This window comes from Prionailurus viverrinus, chromosome C1 (assembly GCF_022837055.1).
Source record: "Prionailurus viverrinus isolate Anna chromosome C1, UM_Priviv_1.0, whole genome shotgun sequence".
NCBI classification, from domain to species: Eukaryota; Metazoa; Chordata; class Mammalia; order Carnivora; family Felidae; genus Prionailurus; species Prionailurus viverrinus.
The window spans coordinates 29,676,207-29,694,562 of NC_062568.1; the positions used below are offsets into that span (position 1 = coordinate 29,676,207).

The 18,356-nt window shown below is 35.9% G+C and overlaps 1 protein-coding gene across 9 annotated transcripts in view; it reads left to right on the plus strand.

Annotated features, from left to right (window-relative positions):
- HYCC2 (hyccin PI4KA lipid kinase complex subunit 2) overlaps nt 1–18,356 on the plus strand; it is a 91,445-nt gene that overhangs the window by 57,482 nt on the left and 15,607 nt on the right. For all 9 annotated transcript variants that reach the window (XM_047870075.1, XM_047870071.1, XM_047870069.1 and 6 more), the window contains 3 exons: nt 9,120–9,215; nt 13,411–13,527; nt 17,022–17,109. In XM_047870075.1, the coding sequence (XP_047726031.1) occupies nt 9,120–9,215; nt 13,411–13,527; nt 17,022–17,109 (301 nt within the window). The remainder of the gene's footprint in view (nt 1–9,119; nt 9,216–13,410; nt 13,528–17,021; nt 17,110–18,356) is intronic.

The window sequence follows — 18,356 nt, forward strand, 5'->3', positions numbered from 1 at the left end:
AACAAAAACAATCATGTTTATCTGGGCATAAATATGACAGACACATTTATATGACAGACACAGATAGCAATGTGATCATTATGAATAAGCCCAACATTTGAGGAGCCAGTGTCAATTAGGGATAGATTTGAAGAAACAAATGATTTATTCTGTAAAGCCACTACATACATACTCATATTTTTGTACCAGTTTGAATATTTTCTATCCTGCTCTACTCCATCTGCTGCTATTTGTACCTTATGATAAACTTGAGCAGAAATATTGATCATAGAAATTAGTTGATGATTAGCTAAGTCCAGTTTTTCCCTCAGGCCAGTCATTTTTTACTCACATTCATCCTAAAGAGGCTTTAACTCAATTTACCAATACATCAATATTTGTATTATAACCTTACCAACCATGCCAGTGTTACACCATATCACAGAATGGCAGTAGGTGTGACCTGAAAAATAAGAGGCAGACATACTGGCATATTACTAGAGTCTTAGTTAACTATTACTGCAGTTCATCCTCATATATTACCAAGATGTCTCCCAGAACAATGCCACTTAGATTTGCAGGCTTCTGTTTGACTTTATCAGGTTCTAAAATCAGGAGTGGTCTCACCAGCATATGGTTTCACCCTTTGAAGAATCTGATGTACCAAGAGACCGTGTCGTCTCTTGCTTTTAACCTCTCATGGTGGCAGTGTAATATTGAATTTCTCTCGTTGCATAATCCATTTATTAATTCCTTTATCTCAACTAAACACTCTGACCTGTCTCCATTTGTACCCAAACTTTTCTACTTTAGAAGGGATGTTAAGTTTGGCCACTGTGCTGGTCCAGATTGCTGGCAGCAATATTAGCCTAGCGTGTGGCTCCCCTCAGTCCACTCCCATCCCTATAGGTAGATTTACCTAGGTACAGACCTAGTGGGCTCTTGACACTAGGTGATACATCTGTACTCAGTGTCAGCCCAGTTTTGCCAGATGAGATGATGGCACAACCCACCCCATCAGGCTCTTGGGAATTTTGAAGATACAGTTATAGTTTCTTGCTTAGAAATCCTCTGCTTCTGGCACCTGCACTTGCAGCCCTGCTCCTAGACCAATGCTTTAGGTAGAAAAAGAAAAGTTGAAGTGATGTGGGGAAGAAAGAAGTATAGTTATACCACCATGTTCTGAAGAAGTATGTAGTCTTACCAACATTATCCTACCCACTGCTTTCCACATCCTTAACCTCATATTAACATACATGATTGTTGTGAGGAATAAGTGAGCTGATGCTTGGCATAGTGCCTGGCATGCTTACCACATGTGCCTGGCACATAGTGAATGTTAGTCATACTGTCATTTGTTGTATAATATTTTATGTTTGTAGTAAAACAGTACTCTTGTTGGTTATAACATTTGAGTTATGGAAGGAATGTAAAATTAGACAAATTTCCACAGTCATTTACCTCTGATTGGTGCTTCAGTCTGGAATTCTGGTTCTTCCTTTGGGTCTTTCCAATATTACATATATGATAGAAAATGCGTTGGCTTTCCTTGCATCCTAACACATTGTTTTGGAATTGAACTTTAGTGATCATCCTTTATTAGCCAGCAGAGTGCTATATAACACTTGGGGAAGGCTTTATCCCAACTTAAAATAACAGCTTAATTTTTTTTTTCTAGTTTTATTGGTTTACTTAAATAATTTCACAATATTAAATTTACATTAAAAGAGTGGTTCATAGTGTAGTCTGCAGATTGATTTGCATAAAAATCATCTGGTTACCTGGTTCCTTTTTTGTTTTCTAACTCTAATTTTTGAAAGTATAACATTATATACTTGTGGTAAATTTTAAATAGAAGAGAATATAAATAGATGAGAATAAATGGGAATACAAAGAGAATAGTATGTGTCCTCTTCCCTCTTCCCTCCATTTCTACCCTCAGTAGTTAAAATGTTAGTCATTTTGTTGTGTGTCCTTTCAGAATATTTTAATGCATGCAAAAGCACATATTCAACTTTAAACACATGCAGGCCCATACACACTGGGCTCCATTATACATATTGTTCTGCAACTTTTTTCCGTAAGAATAAATCTTAGGGGTGCCTGGGTAGCTAAGTCGGTTAAGTGTTCAACTCTTGATCTCAGCTCAGGTCTTGATCTCAGGGTCGTGAGTTCAAGCCCTGAATTGGGCTCCGTGCTGTGCCTGGAGCCTACTTTAAAAAAAAGGCGGGGGGCAGGGGGAAATAAATCTTAGACTTACTTCTATAACAGCATATAGAGATCTCCATATTCTTTTTTAATGACTACTTAGTATTTCATTATATATATATATGTATATACATTCATATATATATATACACACACATATATATATATACACATACACACACACACACACACACACACACACACACACACACACGTACATACCCTGTCGGTTTTTTAGCCAGTCTTACACTGACTAAAATTTAGGTTGTTTTACTTTTTTGCTACTGTAAACAATATTGCAGGGAACCTAGTTTTGTTTTGTTTTTGTATATATATATATTTGGTGCATAGGAGCACCAAAGTTATCTGTAAGATAAATTCCTAGTGATGAAATTGCTAAGCTAAAGATTGTCTCCTTTTTCACTTTGAGTAGGTATTTCCAAATTACCCTCCCCCTGAACAACTACACCAGCAATATCCTACCAGTAGTTTGAGAAGGCCTATTTCCTCATACTGACCCCCAATAGTGGGTATTTGAAAAATTTTTAATCTTTGCCAATTGATCATTAAAAATTGATGTTACATTGTTTTATTTGTCATTCCCTTAATTATGACTGGGCGTAAACACTTTTAATATATTCATCAATTATTTTTCCTGACTTATGAAATGCCTATTCATGTCCTGTCTCCATTTTTCATATTGAACTGGATATTTTTTCCCCTAGTGATTTGAAAGAGTTTTTTAAATATTGAGAAAACTGCACTGTTTTACACCTTGCACATTTTCAGTTAATTATTAATTTTTACATTATTTTTAATTAAGGTATACTTCATATACATTAAATTCACCCCCTTTAAAGTGTACAATTCATTGATTTTTAGTATATTTACAAGATTGTGCAACTAGTAACACTGTTTAATTCCAGGACATTTTGGGGCACCTGGGTGGCTCAGTCTGTTGGGCATCCGACTTGGGCTTAGGTCATTATCTCACAGTTTGTGAGTTCAAGCCCCACGTCAGGCTCTGTGCTGATACCTCAGAGCCTGGAGCCTGCTTTGGATTCTTTGTCTCCCTCTCTCTCTGCCCCTCCCCTGCTCATGCTTTGTCTCTCTCTCAAAAATAAATAATAAAATATTTAAAAAGAAATAAATTAATAATTCCAGGACATTTTTATCACACCAAAAAGAAATTCCCCTTTCCTTCCCTCCAGTCCCTGGCCACCACAAAACTTACTTTTCTATCTGTAGATTTCTGTCTATTCTAGACATTTAGTGTAAATGGAATTATGCAATATGTGGCCTCTTGTGTCTGACTTTGTAGCATGTTTTTAAGATTCATTTATGTGGTATTGTGTATTTAGTACTACCTTCCTTTGTGTAACTGCATAATTTTCCATCATTTTGATATACATTTTATTTATCCATTCATCAGTTGATGGACATTTGGGTTATTTCCACTTTGGGGCTATTTCTGAATAATACTGCTATGAACATTTGTTTATAAGTTTTTATATGAACATACATTTTCATTTCTTTTGGGTATATACCTAAGAGCAGATGGTTAGGTCATATGATAATTTAATGCTTAACTTTTTAAGAAACTCTCATGATGTTTTCTAGAGTAAGTGAACCATTTTACATTCCCACAAGCAAGCATCCATCTCTTGAGGTGTAGCCATTGAAGTGGTTATGAAATCTGTTATCTCACTTGTGCTACTGTTTTCTTTGTTTTTTGCTGTAGGTTTTAGTTTTTTGTTATTTAGTTTTTGTACAGTCTACTATATCAAGAATACTCACATATACACATGCAGATACGTATTTTTTTCATATTTAAACATGCATTCACTCTATACAGTTTATGAAGAAAAACTACAGTCTCCAGCTCCTCCCTACCCCCTCTTCCACTTCTCCTTTCCGAGGTATTATAACAACTTTTAACCAGTGGTTCTCAACCAGAGCATTTCTGCCTCCCAGCAAACATATGGTAATACCTGGATATTTGTTTGATTGTCACAGCTAGGTAGGAGGGAGGGCTGCTGTAGGCATCTGATATGTAGATGTTGCTGCTCAACCATCCTGTGATGCTTGGGCCAGCCTCCCACAACAAACACTTATCTAGCCCAAAATGCCAGTGGTGCAAAGCTTGAGAAATCTTGCTTTTAACTGACTTTCTTAATATTTACTCTTTAAGTAACTTGCTGCTTCTTAATTTTTGAGTTTGGGATATTATCAAATAACTATCTCTATGAAAGATAAAGATTTAGCTCATTTTCTCTCTCTACCTCCTGTCCTCTTGATATAGTTCTGTTTAACTGTGGGGAACTCATTTTTCAAATTTATTATTATCAGTGACCACGGTTCATTTTAAGCTTCCTTGCTTTGTATGACTGAGGTTTGTAATTAATTGAATACTTTTCCTTTCCTGTGGACCTTTTTGTTTTACTTGGAGTTCATAATTGTCCTTTTTTTCTTTATTATCTGCTTTATAATTCAGCTCCTATAAATTCTCTATCAGTTGTCTAAATCTCCTTTTAAATTTTCATTCATATCAATTATTCTCCCAATTTCGTTTTCCTACGAAAGGGGTTCCTGGAGCCTTTCACTTACTTTAATCTGGGCTGTGTTGCCCTCTCTGCCTGGTATACATTTATTATCTTGGGATCTCCCTTCACTCTTTTTTTTTTTTTTTTTTAATTTTAGTTAACATACAGTGCAATATTGATTTCTGGAGTAGAATTCAGTGATTCATCACTTACATATAACACTGCTCATCACAAGTTCCCTTTTTAATACCCATCACCCATCTAGCCCATCTCCCACCCACCTCCCTCCATCAACCCTCAGTTTGTTCTCTGTCACCAAGAATCTCTTGTGGGGGCGCCTGGGTGGCTCAGTTGGTTGAGCATCCGACTTCGGCTCAGGTCATGATCTCACAGCTCATGAGTTTGAGCCCCACGTTGGGTTCTGGGCTGACAGCTCGGAGCCTGGAGCCTGCTTCAGATTCTGTGTCTCCCTCTCTCTCTGCCCCTAACCCACTTGCATCCTGTCTCTGTCTCTCTCAAAAATAAATAAATATTAAAAAAAAAAAAAAGAGTCTCTTGTGGTTTGTTTTCCTCTCTTCTCTCTCTCCCTCCCCTTCCCATGTGTTTATCTGTTTTGTTTCTTAGATTCCGTATAGGAGTGAAATCATATGGTATTTTTCTTTCTCTGATTTACTTATTTTGCTTAGCTCCATCCACATGGTTGCAAATGGCAAATTCCACTCTTTTTGATGGCTGAGTTAATATTCAATTATATATATGTATACCACATCTTCTTAGCCATTCATTAGTCAGTGGACATTTAGGCTTTCTCCATAGTTTGACTATTGTTGGTAATGTTGCTATAAACATAAGGGTGCATGTATCCCTTTGAATCTGCATTTTTGTATCGTTTGGGTAAATACCTAATAGTTCAATTGCTGGATCACAGGGTAGTTCTGTTTTTAGTTTTTTGAGGAACCCTTATACTGTTCTCCAGAGTGTCTGTGCAAGTTTGCATTCCCACCAACAGTGCAAGAGGGTTCCCTTACTCTGCATCCTCACCAACACCTGTTGTTTCTTGTGTTGTTAATTTTAGCCCTTCTGACAGGTGTGAGGTGATACCTTGTTGTGGTTTTGATTTCTGTTTCCCTTGATGATGAGTGATATTGAGCATCTTTTCACGTATCTGTTAGCCATCTGGATGGATGTCTTTGGAAAAGTGTCTATTCATAAATTCTGTCGATTCATTTCTTCAGTGGATTATTTGTTTTTTGGGTGTTGAATTTGATAAGTTATTTATAGATTTTACATACTAACCCTTTATCAGATATGTCATTTGAAAATATCTTCTCCATTGCGAAGGTTGCCTTTTAGTTTTATTGATTGTTTCCTCTGCTGGGCAGAAACTTTTTATCTTGTTGAATTCTCAATAGTGTATGTTTGCTTTTGTTTCCGTTGCCTTTGGCGACGTATCTAGTAAGAAGTTGCTGTGGCTGAGGTCAAAGAGGTTGCTGCCTGTGTTCTCCTCTAGGATTTTGATAGTTTCCTATGCACATTTAGGTCTTTCATCCATTTTGAGTTTATTTTTGTGTATGGTGTAAGAAAGTGGTTCAGGTTCATTCTTTTGCATGTTTGTCCAGTTTTCCCAACACCATTTGTTGGAAGAGATTGTCTTTTTTCCTCCCTTCACCCTAATTCTGGGAATTCCCTTTGTCTTTTTCCTTTGTGGATCTGTTTACTGTACCTATAGCCTCATTCTTTTTTCCTAGTATTCTGAAATTCCACTATGATATTTCTTGGTGTAGGTTTATTCCCTCCATTGTGCTGAGCACTGGGTGGACCTTTTTGATTTGGAAACTCGTGTCCTTTATTTAGACTGGAAAATTTTCTTGAATTATTTTTGTTAATTAGTTTGGCTTCTCCATTTTTTCTGGCCTTTTATTGTTTTTCTTTTATTTATTTGGTCTTTTACTTTCTAATGGTGGTTTTATTATTTGGATGTTGCAACTATTGGAATGGTCCTCTTTTCCCTGCCATCTGCCATATCTTTTTCCTTTAGCTTTACTTTCTGTGATATTTCCTCAACTTCATCCACCAGTCTTTTTCTTGAGTTCTTAATTTTGGCAGTTAGTTTTCTAAGTAGTCTTTTTTTTTTTTTAATTTTTTTTTTCAACGTTTATTTATTTTTGGGACAGAGAGAGACAGAGCATGAACGGGGGAGGGACAGAGAGAGAGGGAGACACAGAATCGGAAACAGGCTCCAGGCTCCGAGCCATCAGCCCAGAGCCTGAGGCGGGGCTCGAACTCACAGACCGCGAGATCGTGACCTGGCTGAAGTCGGACGCCCAACCGACTGTGCCACCCAAGCGCCCCTCTAAGTAGTCTTTTTAAAGAGATCCTTAATTTTTCCTAGAAACAACATCTTCTCTTAATTTGGGGGAATATTAATGATAATGTATTTATTCAAAGTTTTTTTTTCTCCTTGTATATTCTATGTTTCCTCCAAATTATGCTCCTATCCTTTCTTTATTTCTTTATTTTGATTTCATTTCATGTTAGTGGAGTTCTTCAGATGTCTGGTAATCCTCCCCACTCCTTATACTATGGAAGACTAAGGAAAGGAAATAAAAAATGAGCAGCTCTGACTTTGTGAATAGGGCTAGTTGACTGTGAACTTCACTGAGCCATTCAGTTGGATAACTTCCCAAGTCTATATACCTCTATGTCTTTCCTCTTAGAGTGGTCTAATTCCCTAGAGAAACTCTTTCAGTCTCTTCGCTAGAGGGCTGGTCGCTAGCATTCTAGTGACCAAGGAGGGAAGGAGAACTTGAGGTTTCAGTATCCAGTACGAAATACTTTATTTTCCTTTTTTCAGTATGGTATCTGCCCCACTCCAATGCCCACTCCAAACCACAATTATTAATTGCTTGGTGGTTCCCAGGTAGAAATTTCTTTTTCTTTCTTTCTTTCTTTCTTTCTTTCTTTCTTTCTTTCTTTCTTTCTTTCCTTCTTTCTTTTTTTCTTCCTTTCTTTCTCTTCCTTCCTTCCTTCCTTCCTTCTCTTCTTTTTTTTTTTTTTTAAGTTTATTTATTTATTTTGAGAGAGAGAGGGAGAAAGAGAATCCCAAGCAGGCTCTGCACTGTCAGCATAGAGCCCGTTGCAGGGCTCAATCCCACCCGTGAGGTCATGACTTGAGCTGAAATCAAGAGTGAGATGCCTAACCCACTGAACCACCCATGTGGCGCCCACATAGAATTTTCTTTAATCCTTTAAAAAAGTAAGTCTTCAATAAACCTAACAGTATTGAGATGGAGAAGGAATCTGAAGATATGACTGCTTCCAAGTCAGACTTTCAACTCAGTTTTTAACTTTTTCTTTTGAAATAATTTCAGACTTTTTTTTTTTTTACAGAAAATATCTCAAAAATAGTACAAAGAGTTTCTATATACTCTTTACCACCTATAAGAAGCTTTTTAGAAGTACAACTTTCTTGGATCATGCCCTCATAGATTCTAATTGGGTCAGTCTGGGTTGAGGCACCAGAATATATCATTCCAGAATGTCCTTAAATAACAGTAGTGTGCATCCAGATTAAGGAGCCACTTTCTTAGAGACTTTAAAAATTAAGAAATATTTATTCATTCAATAAAATTCTTTATAAATTTAAAATAAACGTTTTTGAGCAATTATAACATATTAGACAATGTTGGATACTAGACCTAGGAATGATAAACTAAATGAGTAAACTAAAGTTGCTTATTAGTAAATAGGTACTACGTAGCTAAACACCAGCAATTAAGATTCACTGTGCTGTATTAGAGCTACAAAACAAAGAGAACTGTTTCCTTTAGCTGGGAGAATTAAGAATGGCTTTATATCTAAGGTAAAAATTTGAACCAACATTTGAAACTTAAGCAGTAATTACCCAAGTGAAAAAGTATGTTCTAGTAAGAAAGAGCAGCCTCTATAAAAGCAAGGAGTTACAAAAAGTTATGATGTATTCATGGAGTGGTAAGAAGATTGATGTAGTGTGGTATACGAGGTAAGCAGTGGAGGGAAGTAAGGTTGGAGAGGTAGGTTTTGAGGGTGGATTTTAAAGGCCTTTTATGTCATGATTGGTTTGGATTTTATCATGCAGTCAATAGGAACAGTGGGTTAATGTGATAGGGGAGTCATCTGTTTAAGCATGATGGCTTATTTTTGGAGGAGGAAAATATAGATGGTAGCAATTAATAAGGAAGATGAAAACAGGGAAATCATTGAGGAGGATATCACAGCAATCTGATTGAAAAATCATGACGGTCAATATTAACACATTCTTGTTATAAACACCCACCAAAGAAATGACTTACTGTAGTCTCTGGTAGAAATAATTGTTTGTAATCCTTTTCCTTTGTTTATTTTTTCTAGGTTTGAAGTCCTGAGTTTTCTCATGTTGTGTTATAATTCTGCTATTGTGTATATGCCTGCTTCATCTTACCAGTCTCTTTGTCGGATGGGCTCCAGGTGAGAAGAATAATTATCATTAGCCTTCATATTCATTTATTTGACAAATATTTATTGAGTGCATTTTCTGTAGTAGGTGCTGTTCTAATTTTTGGTAATATAGCAGTAAACAAAACTCAAGGAGCTTACATTCCTGTAGGAATTCTTATCATCCCTCACGTATCATGACTTCTTAAAAGTATTTTAGCATTAAAGAAGTAGTTTCTAGCTGAACATCAAGTCAAGCCAAGATGTCTTAAATTTAGTTTGGCTTAGTAATACACCTAATCACTGCCTGGATGCCCAGTTTTATAAATCCCTTTGAGAGCTTTGAATAATAGTCCTATATGTGGAGAAAGTCTGAAGGAATGTGAAGTTTTTCATTTATATATTTCACAATAACTGTGCTTTGAATAAAATTAGCAATAGCACTAATCATTTATATGTCTCATTTGTATTTGTGTGTTCCAGTCTTCACTAATTCAGAATTTCTAATAATTTGAGTTCAGCTGAGCTGAAATTTAAATGTCCAGTATAGAAAAAAATTTAATATAAGTTAGTTTGGAGTCAGAGTACCTTTTGAGTCACAGAATTTCAATTATAAAAAGAACCCTGAGTTCATTCTGTCCAACTGATTTTTTAAATTTTTAAAAAATGTTTATTTATTTTTGAAAGAACGTGAATAGGGGAGGGGCAGAGAATAGGGGAGGGAGACGCAGAATCCAAGGTAGCCTCCAGGCTCTGAGCTGTCAGCACAAAGCCTCATGTGGGGCCTGAACGCACAAACCGTGAGATCATGACCTGAGCTGAAGTCAGATACTCAGCCAGCTGAGCCACCCAGGTATCTCTCTGTCCAACTGATTTTTACTTGAGGAAACTGAGTCCCCTGAAAAAGGTTAAATGCTCTACAGTAAAACCTTGGTTTGGGAGCATAATTCATTCCAGAAACATGCTTGTAATCCAAAGCACTTGCATATCAAAGCAAATTTCCCCATGAGAAGTAATGAAAACTCAGATGATTCATTCCACAACCCAAAAATATTCAGATAAAAGTGATTACTGTAATATAATACAAAATAATAAAGAAAATACAAAATATAAAGAAAAGTAAATTAACCTGCACTTACCTTTGAAAACCTTTGTGGCTGGTGTGAGTGAGACGAGAGAGGAGAGGATGACTTTCACTATCACTAATGGAATCGCTGCTGTCTATTGACTCTGGAATCTTTTTCTGCATGGGGCCCATTGTATACATGTTGTGTTGTATACATGTTGACTATAGTACAGTATTAATAAACTCTTGTCATATACTGTATTTAATGTAACTGGCACTAGGGCAGCAGAGGAGAGGGTCTATATCTGTAGACGGCCTGACCTAGAAGGAAGCAAAGCATTCGTAAGCTTACTCTTGTGTGGAAAAGCAAAGGACTGTCCACAGGTGTTTTGAAGTGACAAAAAACACACTAGTGCCAGTTGTGGGCACCTTCCAGCGTTCTGAAAAATCACTAATTTCTGCCAAACACTGCAGCCTGAGACCAAGCATCTGAGCATCAAGACAGTCACCCGCCCACAATTCCACAGCAAGAGAGAGAGAAGAACCCTTGGCTCAGTTGTGATCATGTGACATCTGGTATCATGTACTACTCGTATTGCAAGACATCACTCATTTATCAAGTTAAGATTTTATTAGAAATGTTTGCTTGTCTTGTGGAACACTTGCAGAACATGTTACTCGCAATCCAAGGTTTTACTCTATTAGTTTTCTATTGCCTCGTAACAAATTGCCATGTACTATGAACGTAACAGCTAAAGTAGCACACATTTATTATTTCACAGTTTCTGTAAGTCAGGAGTCTAGGCATGCATTAGCTGGGTCCTCTGCTTAGGGTCTTAGAAAGCTGTGTTTAATATGTCAGCTGAAGGTACAGTTTTATCTGAGGCTCAACTGAGGTATTGTACACTTTTATTGGCAGAATTCTGTTCTTATAGTTGTAGGACTGAGGGCTTCAGCTTCTTGTTGGCTGACTGCTAAAGGCCAGCCTAGTTCTTTGCCACGTAGTCTTCTCTACATAGGCAGCCTACAAAATGGTAGCTTGCTGCTTCAAAGCGGAGAGAGACTCCAGCGAGACCTACACTGCAGCCTTGTTGTATAAAATAATCACATACATGTAGTCACAGAAATCCCATCACCTTTGCCATATCCTATTGGTTGGAAGCAAATCACAGATCCCACCCACACTCAATAGTAGATGATATATAGGGTGTGAATACCAGCAAGGGAGGGATCATACAGGGATTCATGGTCCTACAAGAGACTGTCCACTCCCAAATGTTTTGCTCAAGTTCATACTGTTGTGTTAGTGGGAAGAGAGTGTGGTCCTATTTACAACAAAATTGTTTTGATAATTGGGGAAAAATCAATCTAATTAGCTACAAGTTTGATTTTATAGATTCTCTTAAAATAGCTGTATTATTTTCACTTGCCTGTAATATGATTAATGACTAACAAAATTCTTGTCTCTAACCTAGATACTGTTATCAAGAGAGTATACTGTTTAAGTACTTATTGCCTATCTACAGATAAATTTATTTATAGGGGTGCCTAGGTGGTTCAGTCGGTTAAGCATCTGACTTTGGCTCTGGTCATGATTTTGTGGTTTGTGGGCTTGAGCCCCGCGTCGGGCTCTGTGCTGACAGCTCAGAACCTGGAGCCTGCTTCGGATCCTGTGTCTCCCTCTCTGTCTTCCTCTCCCCCACTCATGCTCTGTCTCTCTCTCTCTCTCTCTCTCTCTCTCTCTCAAAAATAAATAAACATTAAAAAAACATTTTTTTAAATATTTATAAGCGACCTATCATTGATTCATGAAAACAATTCTGCCAAATCTGTAATTTTTGTGGCACTTTATTAACAGAGTTTCTTAAGAGCAAAAATGATGGCAGAATTTAGTGGTCCTCACACTTTTGTTCATATATCCCCTAAAAAATTTTGACACACTGTGTAGCTGTTACACGTCTTAAGTTAACATTAAAATTTTTCATTTTATCTTAAATAGTTGCAAATGGTATGATTTCTGGCATGTACATATTCACAAAATAAACCAAATAATTGTTAGGTCAGTATTTTAAATGTTTATAATGTAAATACCCACCATAATCCATTTGAGGAATAGATGAACAAGCTTTTAATAATCTAACATTATTTCTTTTCCTCCTTGAAATTGATCTTCCCTACTACTTTGCCCACATAATTTTATACTAATATAATGCCCTACTATGTTTACAAGTCTGTTTTTTTTTTTAATTTAACCATTGTAGGTTTTGTTTTGTACTTCTTTTTAAGCAGGCTCCACACCCAGCATGGGGTTTGAACTCAAAACCCTAAGATCAAGAGTCACATGCTCCACCAGCTGAGCCAGCCAGGCATCCCTATGCTTATAAGTCTTTAATTGATCTCTTAATTGTATATCTCTGCTACAAAAATATATGTGTAAATTGAGATTTAAAAAAAATTTCCCGAGACTGTAATGCACTAAACACTGAAAAATTTCTTCTGGACTCACCATTATAATTATTCTAACAAACTAATTGATTAAAATAATATAAGTACATTACAACTTTGATAATTATTCAGCATAACTTTTCTGGAAGCATTTCTTAATGAGATGAAGACAGAAGCTTATTTATGGCACTTTAATTAAAAAATGGCCTCATAGAGCACCTGTCTGACTTAGTGGGTACAGCGTGTGACTCTTGATCTCAGGGTTGTGAGTTCTAGCCCCATGTTGGGTGTAGAGATTACGTAAAAATAAAAGAAAATAAAAAGCCCTCACAAACATCAGTATTTTGAAATGTCCCTTAATTTGTTTTGAAATTTCTGTATCTCCCACTAATTCGTCCTGATACAATTTGGGACATGTAAGAGTTATACATTTGTTTTGTAAAGAAGGAGAAGGATGACAGAGATAGTTAGCTATTTGAGAAAACTTGTTGCTTTTATTGAGAAGGTTCTCTAGAATGTATGCTTCATGAGGGCACAGATTTTATTTTTATCTTTTTGTCTATTCATAACTGTGTGCGTAGGCCCAGGACAGTGACTGGCACATAGCAGGTACTCAGTAAATATAAGAGGGATGAATAATTGAATAAGTGAATTTATGGAAGGAAAAATGTTTAATAAATCAGGAAATCATACATGGCAAATTCCATCTTTTCCTAGGGTTTGTGTGAGTGGGTTTCCACGGCAACATGAAAAACACTGGAAAGAACTCTGTGGTCGAATAGTATTGGATCCCGAATTCATGGTGCAACTCCTCACAGGGGTTTATTATGCCATGTAAGTAGATAGACTGTAAAACTCAGTGAATTGTTCCTAATGTGTGGAAGCTTAATATTTCTCTTTTGTCCTTATCAGTTGTACAATACTGACTCTTATTCCATGAAGGACCCATTATCTTCTCTTTCTAATATGAATTCCTTATAGTACTTTTTAAAAATGAATTGTACACTTGTTATTTAAATAACAATAATAATAATGATCAAAGACAATTTTTAATTGAGATGCAATTGAAATATAAGATTTATTAATTTTAGATGCACAACCCAATGATTCAATATATTTTATATTGGGAAATGATTACCTCAGTAAGTTTAGTTAACATCCGTCACTGCACCTAGTTACAGATTTGCCCTCAAGATCTGTCCATGTTGTTGCAAATAGCAGGATTTTTTTGCTTTTTTATGGTTGAATAATATTTATTGCCCCGCCCCATGTGTGTGTGTGTACACCATATTTTCTATTTTCTTTACCCACTCATCTGTCAGTGAACACTAGATTGTTTCCATGTCTTGCTTTTGTAAATAATGCTGCAGTGAATGGGAGTGGAGATGTCTTTTCGAGTTCAGTGATTTTGTTTCCTTTAGATATATACCAGAAGTGGAACTGCTAGATCATATGGTAGTTTTATTTTTAATTTTTTGATGAACCTCCATACTGATTGCCATACTGTTGCTGCACCAGTTTACATTTTCATCAATAATGCACAGGATTTCCTCTCTCCACATCCTTGGCAACACTTATTTCAATATTGTCTTTTTGGTAATAGCCATTCTTGCAGGTACAAGGTGATATCTAATGGTTTTGATTTGCATTTCCCTGATGATTGGTGATGTTAAGTACTTTTCATGTACCTGTTGGCCATCTGTATGTGTTCTTTGGAAAAAATATCTATTCAGGTCCTCTGCCCATTTAAAAAAAAAATTTTTTTTTAAGGTTTATTCATTTTTCATGGAGGGACAAAGCATGAGTGGGGGACGGGTGGAGAGAGAGGGAGACAAAGAATCCGAAGCAGGCAGGCTCCATGCACTTAGCTGTCAGCACAGAGCCCGACACGGGGCTCGAACTCACAGACTGCAAGATCATGACCGGAGCTGAAGTCAGATGCTTAACTGACTGCTTCCTCTGCCCATTTTTTAACCAGATTATTTGGTTTTTTTTAATGGTGAATTGTTAAGTTCTTTATATATTTTGGATATTAACCCATTATTGGATATATCATTGCAAATACCTTTTCCCACTTAGTAGATTGCCTTTTCATTTTCTTGGTGGTTTCCTTTGCAAAAGGTTTTTATTTTGGTGTAGTTTCAATAGTTTATTTTTGCTTTTGTCTCCCTTGCCTATGAGGACATACCTAAAGAAAAAAAAAATGTTGCCAAGGCAGATGTCAAAGAAATTGCTGCCTATGTTTTCTTCTAGGAGTTTTTATGGTTTCAGGTCTCACATTTAGGTTTTAATCCATTTTGATTTGATTTTTGTGTTGATGTAAGATGGGGGTCCAGTTTCATTGTTTTGCATGTCATTGCTCAGTTTTGCCAACACCATTTATTGAAGAGACTTTCCTTTCCCTGTTGTATAATCTTGGCTCTTTGTTATAAATTAATTGACAACACATGCCCAAGTTTATTTCGTGGCTCTCTTCTGTTTCCATTGATCTATGTATGTTATATATGCCAGTACCCACACTGTTTTAATTACTGTAGTTTTGCAGTCTAGTTAGAAATCAGGAAGTGTGATGCCTCCAGCTGTGGTCTTTTTTTTTTCAAGATTGTTTTGGCTATTCAGGGTCTTTTGTGTTTCCATACAAATTTTAGGATTATTTCTATTTCTGTGAAAAATATCATTGAAGTTTTGATGGGGATTACCCTGAATCTGTAGATTGCTTTGGATTGTATGGACATTTTAACAATATTAATTCTTCTAATCCATGAGCATGCAATATCTTTCCATTTGTGTTTTTCTATTTCTTTCATCTGTGTCTTATATAAAAATTTAAGTGTACAGTATATAGGTCTTTCATTTTCTTGTTAAATTTATTCCTAGGTACTATTTTAATGCAATTATAAATGGAATTTTTTTCTCAATTTCATGTTCTTATAGTCCATTATTAGTGAATATAAGTGCAACAGATTTTAAATACTGATTTTTGTATCCTACAACTTTATTGAATTCACTTATTCTAATAATGTTTTTAGTGACATTGTTAGAGTTTTGTATAAATACCATGTTATCTGCAAATAGAGACAGTTTTACTCTTTTCTGATTTTGGATCCTTTAATTTCTTTTTCTTGCCCAATTGCTATGGCTAGAATTTCTAGTACTATGTTGAATAAAAGTGACAAGAGTAGGATCCTTGTCTTGTTCCTGATCTTAGAGAAAAAGCCTTGAGTTTTTCACCATTGAGTATGATGTTAGCTGTAGGCTTGTCATATATGCCTTTTGTTATTGTCAAGGTGTGTCCCCTGTACCCTCACGTTGTTGAGTTTTTATCATGAATGGATGTTGAATTTTGTCAAATGGTTTTTTTTGCACCTATTGAAATGATCATATGATTTTTATCCTTCATTTTGTTAATATGGTGTATCATATTGATTGAATTGCAGATTTTGAGCCATATTTGCACCAAGGGATGAATCCCACTTGATCATGATACATGATCCTTTTAATATATTGTTGAATTTGGTTTGCTAATATTTTGTTGAGAATTTTTTTGTTCATCTATGTTCATCAGAGATATTGGCCTGTAATTTTCTTTTCTGGTAGTGTTCTTGTCTGGTTTTGGTATCAGAGTAATGCTGGCCTTCTAAAATGAATATGGAAGTATTCTCTCCTGTTGTTCGGAAGAGTTTGAGAAGAATTGGTATTAATTTTTCTTTAAATGTTTGGTAGAATTCACCTGTGAAGCCACCTGGTCCTGGACTTCTGTTTGTTAGTAGGGTTTTGATTAGTGCTTTGATTTCCTTACCAGTAATTGGTCTGTTCAAATTTTCTGTTTCTTCATGATTCAGTCCTTGTAGTCTGTGTGTTTTAAGGAATTTATCCTTCTTCTAGGTTGTCCAGTTTGTTGGTGTATAATTGTTCATAGTAGTCCTTTTAGTACTTTTTGAATAGCCAAAATATAACTAGTCATTAAATTAGAGTCTGGAAGTAGGTCAGGCTTTCTTTCTGGAAAACTATGTCTATCTACATAGTTCATAACCTAAGTTTTCATAAATGCATTTCAGTAGATTACCCTAAATATCAACACATGATAAAAGCCAATTATGTGAAAAGACATCTGTAAACTATTTTAAACATTAGTAGATAAACATTAGATTTCAAAAATCTTCATTTTGTACTTGTAACCAAAAGTAAGACAGTTTGGAAATGAGATGATACAAATATTAATGTGAAAACTTGTTTTAGAACCAAAATAGTAGGACTTGGAACAATAAAAATGTTGTTGAAGATTAGAGATACTTGCTAAAGATAGTAAACAATCTGCTTCTCCACAGGTATAATGGGCAGTGGGACCTTGGCCAAGAAGTCCTTGATGACATCATTTATAGAGCTCAGCTAGAACTTTTTTCTCAACCACTATTGGTAAGTTATTATATTTACTTTTTATTAAACATACCTATGCCTGAAAGGGACACTAGTGAATAAAGATATTCAGTATATAAGATATGAGGCAATCTAAATCATAGAGGGGAAAAGGTTTATTCTGTAGCATTTGGTTAGCTTTTGGAGAGAAAACAAAATTTATTTGGATCCTCGTCTACCACATATCGAAATAAAGTTCAGATAAATTAAGAATCAAATGTTTTGAAATCCTTTAAGAAAAGAAAGTGGAAAAGGTTAGAAATACTAAAATTTCTAGAGTTGGAAGGATTTTCTAAGCTTAAGAGATGGGACAAGTCACTCAAAATAGGTTGGGTTTTGTTTTAGTTTTTGACCACATAAGCATCTAAATTCTAAACCACCAGTTTTTTAAAAACAAAGTTAATATGTATTGTACAAACTGAGAAAAAGATTCTCAACAAGCATGACAAGAAAGCCAATTAATATTTTGTTCTCTATAAAAAGATTTCATACTCTCCCACAAAATAAATATATTTCCAAAAGGTAAAATGGTCGATCAAAAAGCAAATGCGAACATGTAGTAGTGGAGTAAGGAAGGCATTCTTCCCTTTACCAGTAGCAGTATAACGCAATTCCAAGTTCAGTCATGTGTGTTTTCTTTAACCCACTACCTCATATCTAGCAAAACATCCCAGAACTACTTTGAATTTTTTTAATGTATTATAAAATGTATAATATCCAAACATTAGTGTTATTTTTAATCTCAGAGGAATCAGAACAATAAATGTTTTGGGGCACCTGGGTGGCTCAGTCGGTTAATAAGCATCTGATTCTTGATTTCGGCTCAGGTCATGATCTCATGGTTGTGAGATCGAGCCCTGCTTTGGACTCTGTGCTGAAAATGCGGAGGCTGCTTGGGGTTCTCTGTCTCTCTGCCACTCCCTGCTTGTACATGTACTTGTGTGTGCATGCTTGCTCTCTCTTTCAAATTAAATAAACTTTAAAAATTCTTAATTAAAAAAGATGTTTCACAGCAGAGTATGATTAAGTTTTTATATATGCAAGGGGCACCTGGGTGGCTCAGTCAGTTGAGCATCCGACTTTGGCTCAGGTCTTGATCTCACGTTTCATAGGTTCGAGCCCAACATCGGGCTTTGCACTGATAGCACAGAGCCTGCTTGGGATTTTCTGTCTCCCTCTCTCTCTGCCCCTCCCCTGCTCATGCTGTTTCCCCTCTCTCAAAAATAAACACTGAAAAAAAAAATTTA